Source organism: Polypterus senegalus, chromosome 2 (genome assembly GCF_016835505.1).
Source record: "Polypterus senegalus isolate Bchr_013 chromosome 2, ASM1683550v1, whole genome shotgun sequence".
Taxonomy (NCBI): Eukaryota; Metazoa; Chordata; class Cladistia; order Polypteriformes; family Polypteridae; genus Polypterus; species Polypterus senegalus.
Window position 1 is genome coordinate 263,874,458 of NC_053155.1, and position 8,444 is coordinate 263,882,901.

The window sequence follows — 8,444 nt, forward strand, 5'->3', positions numbered from 1 at the left end:
ATCATGGGGCACTGGGAGAAACAGTTAGTCTTAATAAGCCAGACAGCAAATTTTCAGGAAACTCTTCATTCAACAATGTGGTGAACAACAGCAAAATATCTGCAAAAAACATTTTAGAAAATTTCACCAATCAACACTATTCTTGACAAAATTAATACTCATTAAAAATCCTTTTTTTCATGAATACCACACATATAAACCCAGTTGACTCGTCATGTTATAAAGTGGATTTTTAGGTCTTTGATTCCCTTGCTTAGTGTGTCACTGTTTACACCTTGAAGCATCAGGCTGAATCTTCACTTCACTCATCTCAACAGGAGAGAGGGAGGTTAGGAGCACCGGCCACAAACCAACTCAGGATCCAGATTAGGACCCGAGTGCAGCCATGCAATGGGTGATACCTCAGCACCACAGGTACAATTAATTTGTCACCTATTGCATGTGGTCTCCTGCTATTTTCTCTGTAGGGAGCCTTCCAAAATAATGGCATCTGATCCTTTCCTGGCATTGGTGCAATGTTTCTCATGTAAGCTTTCTGGCTGTTGCAGTCGTCTCTCTAATGTTAGAATTATTCCTGTTTTATTGTGCCTTTTTAGGTCAGGAGGGTAGTAGGACTTTAGGGACTGTTGAAACTAGATTTGATGTTATTTTGGAAGAATTAAGTGTCTGGGACTGGAATATCATCTTCTCATCTAGGCAGGTACCATTGCTAACTTTCAACCACAGAAGGCACCAGAGTCTCATTGAACTTCTTTCTGTAAACCCAATTTTGGTGTAGCTTTAATCATATTTTCATAGTTTTACCATCACTACATGGCAGTTTTTTCAAATCACTCATAGAGTTTTTTATACTTAGTTGTTCAAATATATCCATTTGTGAATTAAACGGTTTGGTTATATGTTCTTGTGAAATTCCCCCCCAAATCAGAAGTATTAACTGACTGGTCTGCATATACTGTAAGTGCAGTTTTCTTGAGCTCAGTCAAATGGAAACTTATTGGCAACTGTCACGGGGGCTACAAATCAAACTACTCATATTGTGTTTGGATCTTCTGAATTAATTGCCATGGAAAATCAACAAATAGTTGCTCTGGCCCATGTCCAAATAGGAGTTCTAGCATAGCTTATGTTTATGCAAAGATGCTAACCCTGGTAAAACGCTGAGATGATAACCCTAATTCAGCTAAGTAACCTGAATGCAGTATGGTGTCTCTGTGTGTTTGTGTTCTCCCTGTGATGAACTAGCACCCTTTCCAGAGGTTGTTCCTGCGTTTCACCCTGTGCTTGCTGGAATAGGCTTCAGCTTTCCTGTTCAAAATAAAGCAGATTTAGAAAATAGATGGATGGATTGATGGGTGGCAAGGCCAGATTAAGACCCCCTCAGGCTCCTGGGTGACTTTGCTTCCTTGATCATACTTTTAAAAATGCAGTGTGCAGACACCAGGTCACTTAGTGCAGCACGTTATTTCTCACTTGTGGTTTCTGCACTAGACTCAATTGCTTTAGTCCTTAATTGGGGTCTTCTGTGGTCATTTCAACTCATGGATAATCAATTGTTTTATCAACCTGGGGTTTAGTATTGATAAACACCTTGATGGTGGATCTGCCCCTTATGGATGGAGGTTGCAACATTTAATTATATAAGTTTGAGAACTGCTGGTCTAGTGAAACATTTGGTGTCATCCAGCCAGATCTCTCCCGCGTGGTCCCAGGTGCTTTTTGCAGCTCTGTATGGCGTTATTTCAGTGCCACTATTCTGAGCGCACGTAAAAAAATATTGCAAGTGCAAGTGTTGCATTTTGAGGAGAAATTTATTTTGAGCGTACAAAAGCTGAATTTGAGTGAACAAAATGCATTGCTGCGTGCAAAAAATGTATTTCAGTGTTTGCGCTTATCCATATACACACACACAATAGCACCCCTCTCGCTCAGTTTTTCATTTGCGCTTGCTCGAATGTGTTGCTTGCGCTCACAACATTCTCTGCTGCAAGCGCTCAACTCTCTGTACACTGTTATAAGTGTGCCACAAAACCAACCAATCACAGACTTGGTTTCAAAAATTCTGATTGGCTCTTACGGTCTCCAATCAGCTCGCTAGCTGCTGCATTCCGGAAACAGTCCGAAATGTAGCTAAATCCAGCTAAACTCAATTAAAACCCCAATTTTGGATAATATCTTTAATTATTTTATTTTAAAATATATTATTTGTTAAGACTATCGTTGGTGTAGTATAATGTAGTTGCATTATACAACCATGCCAACTGACTCTCCAAATTATATTTGAGTAGCTCTCTTTTATGTCGTCGAATACTGAACAGCAGCACGAAAACAACATGTCCCGGCCACATGTAAGTAATATAAAATCATTTTGTACATTATTATTCGCTTGATAACTGACGTTAGCTAATTTTCAAACTATGCAAACTTGCAAAATGATGTACCTCATGTAGTTCGTTTTATGGGTTGTTTATTTTTGTCTGAGATACGTCATTTCATTGTATTTTTCTAACTACTTGTCCATGTTTGCTGCTTTTAACAGGACATACTGAGACAGCAAATGATGCATAGACTCCTCTCTAAACTGGAAGCTGCTTTAAACCAACAACCACTAAATCTGGATTATTTGGAGTTCTTGACTCGTCATGAGCTTGTTCTGTTTGAATCTTTCTCTCAGCAAATAGGTGGTCTGTCAGAGGTTACAGAGGCTCTACAAAATGTTCATCATCTGGTTCAGTGTGAAATTAACATCACCTCTGTGGGAATTATTGAACTGGAAACAGAAGTTGGTCTGGGACCTGGCCACCCCAAAATCGTACTAGAGAGAGAAAACTGAAGAACTTGTTGGACACTCAGCTGCCAGTCAGCTGCATCGCTAAATGTCTTGGTGTTTCAAGAAGAACAATCTTCAGGAGGATGCAAGAATTTGACTTGTCTGTGAGAGGAACATACAGCACAATGAATGACCAAGAGCTGGACAACATCATATCGGCTATCAAAAATCAGATGCCAAATGCTGGCTATCGAATGGTTCAAGGACATTTGGTTTCTATGGGTCTCCGTGTTCAGTGGTGGAGAATGATGGCCTCCATGCATCGAGTTGATGCTGTTGGGATCTTCACACGGATTACAGAACTAGGCTGTGTTGTGCGAAGAAGCTACTCGGTGCGAGGCCCTCTCTCCCTTGTCCACATAGACACAAATCACAAGCTAATAAGGTAAAATACCCACTTATATAGCTCTAATAAAAGTTGGGCAGAAAGATGCACGTTATACTTTAAATCTGTTTTAATCAACCTTATCTGATAGGTCTTTCAGTGTGTTTATAATATTTTAAAAAGCACTTCATAGAGTAATATTAAGTAAAAGGATTACAGGATGTGTAACAAAAGCAGTAATATTGTTAATTGTAAATTTTCTTGAGCAATTATTTACACTTTGTATATCGATATTTTCCATGATAACAAGCCTATCAACACATAATATGGTAAGTGCTCCTGAAAACTTAAAAAAAAAATCATGACAAGGGAACTAAAATATTAAGTCTCATTGAACTTATCCACTTTCACATATAAAAATGTTGGTATTATTTTCAGCACACCTGACAAGTGTCCAGTTTAAATCAGTGGCAAGTTTGCATACTGAAAAATGTATTTTCAATGTCTTACATGTTCTGCAAATCAAGCCTTAGTGAGATTGTTTTCCCTCTGAAACAGGTACAATGTTGTGATCTTTGGTGGAGTGGATGGCTACTCAAGGAAGGTAAAATTTAAACTGTTATGTAGAATATTTGGTAGTTTTGAAATGAGAGCTGTATTAGGTTATTTCTTTATGAACATCAATTATTCAGCAAGCCAACATAGTGGACGATTTGCAATTTAAAAAAAAAATTATAATCAGTTCTTTACAAAAAAAAGGTTCAACTAAAAGGCCATTTTTATTTTTTGATAAGTACTACCAATATTGATGTATAGACTACTCAAGCTTTGAATTATGGTTTTGAACATAGAACCGTACAATGTTCCTTGAACACTTATTATGGAACTGCATTATTAACTGAAAACCTATACATGATCTGAAACCAGATCTTTAATTTTCCATTTGTTTTTACTGCAGGTCCTGTACTTGGATGCAGCAACTAACAACAGGGCAAAAACTGCATTCTCATTTTTCCTGAGATCAGCCCAGCTTCACGGCTTGCCATCAAGGTTTAATGCCCTGATCAAATTTATATGCTAGCAACAAGTTTCATTAAAGACAACTTCCTTAAAAATGTATTTTTATCGTAGGGTTAGGGCAGATCAAGGAGTAGAAAACCTGGACATTGCACATTTCATGTTTGCCACAAGAGGAACAGGGAGAGCGAGTTTCATATCTGGAAAGAGTGTCCACAATCAGAGGTTAGTCTTTTGATGTTTTTTTTATATTATTATTGACTGCATGGGTAGATTGTTGTAGCAGTTCTGATATTGATTTAAAGCATATAATACCATAAATCCAAATTCAAATGTATTTACAGAGTAGAACGACTTTGGCGTGATGTCTGGATTGCAGTCACTAGCAAGTACCATGATGTTCTTCACTCACTTGAGGAGGATGGCCTGCTTGACATTTCAGATGTCATTCATCTCTTTGGTGTCCACTACATCTTTGTCCCTCGACTCCGAGCAGATCTTGTCACCTTTGTTGGAGGATGGAATAATCATCCCCTCAGGACAGAAGGTGGTTTCACTCCTGAACAGCTCTGGTGTATGGGACATCTACAAGAGCTGGATGAGGGCGAGAGACTTGAGGTACCAGATCATAATTTTTTGCTCTTCTGAAATTAACATATTAAACACTTGTGGCACATCTGCGAGATGCTTCTGGTGATTTTATACATTCTTGCCTATCAATTACCACTAATGTAAATCACAGTAAGAAGAACATGAAAACAAAGGCATTCTTTTTAAATTGTTGTATTTATTGGAAAAACGCTTACACAAAATAACATTACTCCCAAAAGTACCTATTCTGGAATAATGACTATTATATATGTTTGTGGATTTGAAGGAGCTTCAGGATCCAGGCATTGACTGGGAGAGTGCTGTACTGCAAGAAGAATCTAACAGCACAGTTGTGGTTCCTGAAATTGAATGCCCACTGGATGAGGAAACCCTGGAGGGACTTCAGAGAACAATTAATCCCTTGGAACATTCAGAATCTTACGGTCGTGACCTGTATATACAATTCTTGCTACTGGTGTCAAACCAACAGTGACACTTAAGATGGACGTGAAAGTCAACGCTCTTTTGTTCTCAAATACTGGATTTCTTTGCTGAAAGATTACAGATTACAATTCAGATTACAAGTAGACAATCAAACAAAGCACTTGCTTAATATCTATCAACGTAGGACCCTACACAAAGTTTTGAAGTCTTATCATTTTCATGAAACAGCTACGAACATCTTAACAGCTAATGTTTAGAAACATTTTTACTCATTTAGTTTCCAAATTACAAGACAACAATGTGTTAAACTCTGTGGAATCCACCACCATATCTAACTGCTGCACTCATTATGGTTTTAAACATTGTGTACGTGTCCAGATGCTGCACTGGAAAAGTCACAGTACAAGTGCATGCGCTCACAACTGGGTAACAAATTGAGTGATCTCCCAGCCGCTCCTTACATTCGTGGTCAAACTTGCATGTTATTTTGAAATGTCTCTTTTCATCAGGAAGGATGGGAACATGGGACTGGCCGGTCATCCACTGGAGCACATGCTGGACAGCAAGAGACTCTGATTTTTCACCACCTGCACCGCCTGTGTTTCCATCTGTAATGTTTGAAAATGTTTCTGAAGTCTTTTCTAAATAAAAAGCAATCTGGATTACAATGTTTTAAATTAACAACTAAGAATACTTCCTAGTGCCCTGTATGTTAAAGCAAAAATATTTAACAGATGCATACGGTATATATACACAATACTATAGGTATATACAGCTAATACTATATAGTACCTGATGCTTCAATCTCCTGCAAGAAATCTTGCAAAAAATTTATGATCTTCCTCTCAGTTCTCTCCCTAGATGTCCCCTTTTCACTGAAATGTGGTTGGCAGCTCATCATAATGAAATCAGCGTCTGGCTGTAAATAAGGAAATAAAGTAGATTATATTATAGATATATTGTTCATTCAAAACTAATAAATAAATACAGGATAACTACAGTACAGATAAGTGGACTGTCTTCGGATCAGACTGAAGCTGCTATGTTAATACTTACTTTGAGGATTTTCCCAGGCACAAACAAACTGTGGCAAGCTTCAGGATTTACAGCCATCAGGTTCACAAGACCATACAGTTCCATGCCCTTTCTGAGCTGCTGTAGCATTGGAATCAGTCTTGTTGTAGAGTGTAAGACAATGGCACTTAAAGAAAACAAAACAAAATGAAAAACTAGTTGGGGATGGGTTAATGATCTCTCTGACTTTTTCTCGCTTACCGTATCATGCTTTCCTTACTATCCATCTTTATCTGGTTTGTGTATCCACATGTGACAATTTCATCAGCCCACAACATAAGAGACTGCATGTCTGCTGCATCTTCAACCTGGAAATGTATAATGTGAAAGAGGAAATACAGAAGGTTAAAAGTGTTTAAAAACACCATACTCATAATATATCATGTGCCAGAGCTAAACCAGGTGCTCACTTTGCTGATGAGCAGGGAAGATTCCACATCTGCAACATCCTCCTTAGACAGACAGCTGAAATCAACCTCTCCTGAGCAGAGGAAATTGTAGCACCATTCTTTGAAAAAGCAGGAGATGGGCCTCCTTGGCGAGGCTGACTGCAATTATTTCACCAACAGTTCTGTGAAGACAAATGATTATAATTCATTTTCAGGTAACATTTACAAAAATATCGGATGCGTATTAAATGTAATACACAAAGCTCGTATGTAACCAACCTGAAGTTTTCATTATCAAGATCGGTCAGAGAATACTTGGGGTTTTTGCCCTTGTTCTCAGGTCCTTCAAAGAATCTGCTTTCAATACCTGAAATCATGTCTTTCATACAAAAAATATCCGCATTTTTAAGTTATCCATTATTTTTTGACACTAGGACAAAACAGGTAATAGGCAACTCACCACTCAAAAACTCTTTCCTAAGTGCTCCTGTATCCACGCCTGCCTCTCCAATGAAAACCACCCTAAGAACACTGGTGGGAGATGCAGATTTTTTTCTCTGCCACTGGAGAATGCCTCTGTCTGGAAGGTCTTCTCTGTCCACACACAACTTAAATTCTGTTGTGGTGTCGACTTGTTGTTCAAGGCAACGCAATACATCTTCCACGCTTAACAAAAACAGGGTAGAAAACATCCTAAGTTCTCAAAGAAAAATAATCATCTTTAGATTAAAAGAGGCTACCACATTAAACTTGATTAGAACTTATCGCAGCATGTTCTGTGCAACAATCTTTAACCATAATTTAAAGTAGTGTGATCATAAAATGTTTTATATCAAATTAAAACCCAGCTATTGTTTAAAAGATCTTACACATAATTTTAACAAATGGTTCTGCATAATAGTGTGTATATGAACTATAATAGAGCAAAGATTACCTGTCTGTTGTGCATACTGAAGTTTGAGTTGGTGTGCATGTAGTTTGGTCATTTTCTTCAGGCACCATGCATTGAAAGCTGTTGTGAAACAAAGTAAAAAAAAAATACATATGTTTGCGTGGACTGTTACTGAATAACATTTTTTCATAAATGGCTGAAAAAAGATTACCTATCCCCACACAGACTTGCGTGGACTGTGATCTCATCTTCAGGAAAGTCCTTAGTGCATATTGGACAAATAACCTACAATTTCAAAAAGGGGGTACATGTTATGTATAGTGGGAAAAAGATCATTACTGATACAAAATTTATTGTAGTTACTATGGTTTTTAGTAATTTGCTAGGTTTACCTTGCATTTGCTTTTCACAATGCATAACTCAGATTCCTGCAGAATTAAAAAACAGTAATTGTGATACTATATTATTTAATTAAAATTGCTCATTTTGACTTCATCAAAATTGTCTCACCTCATCATCAGTCTCATCAGGAGAGAATTTTCCTTGCACGTATTAATGTGTACTGCAAGCATCTGCAGAGGCATAACTTCATTACACTGGTAACATAACTTCTTTGGCATCTTTGAAAAGTGCTGTGAGTCGGGAGGTAGAGGAGATGTGTCTAATGTTTCCTGAAGAGGTACAATGTAAAAAGTGGATTTGCCACCTCCTGACACAGCTTTCAGTGTTTTGACAGAATATCCTTCTGTTTCAGGTGGAATTACAGTGAGCTTTTGACCACTGCCACCTTTATTGACAGAAAGATAGCACATACAATCAAGCAGCAAAAGTATCAACTACATAATTCTAATGCAGTATGAGCACGCAAGAATGCCAAAACAC

General features: G+C 37.8%; 1 protein-coding gene across 1 annotated transcript; it reads left to right on the forward strand.

The window, feature by feature from the left end:
• Positions 1-2,862: 2,862 nt before the first annotated feature.
• On the forward strand, positions 2,863-4,833 carry LOC120523825. The gene is made up of 5 exons (XM_039745469.1): positions 2,863-3,215; positions 3,714-3,759; positions 4,114-4,205; positions 4,287-4,397; positions 4,517-4,833. Exons 1-5 carry the CDS (start codon positions 2,914-2,916, stop codon positions 4,818-4,820), a joined length of 855 nt encoding a protein of 284 aa, XP_039601403.1. The 5' UTR covers positions 2,863-2,913; the 3' UTR covers positions 4,821-4,833.
• The last annotated feature ends 3,611 nt before the right edge of the window (positions 4,834-8,444 follow it).

Coding starts and splice junctions, on each gene's coding strand:
- LOC120523825 (XM_039745469.1), top strand. CDS start 2,914: ATGCAAGAATTTGACTTGTCTGTGAGAGGAACATACAGCACAATGAAT. Junction 3,760..4,113: donor TGGATGGCTACTCAAGGAAG/GTAAAATTTAAA, acceptor TTTTTACTGCAG/GTCCTGTACTTGGATGCAGC. Junction 4,398..4,516: donor AAGAGTGTCCACAATCAGAG/GTTAGTCTTTTG, acceptor ATGTATTTACAG/AGTAGAACGACTTTGGCGTG.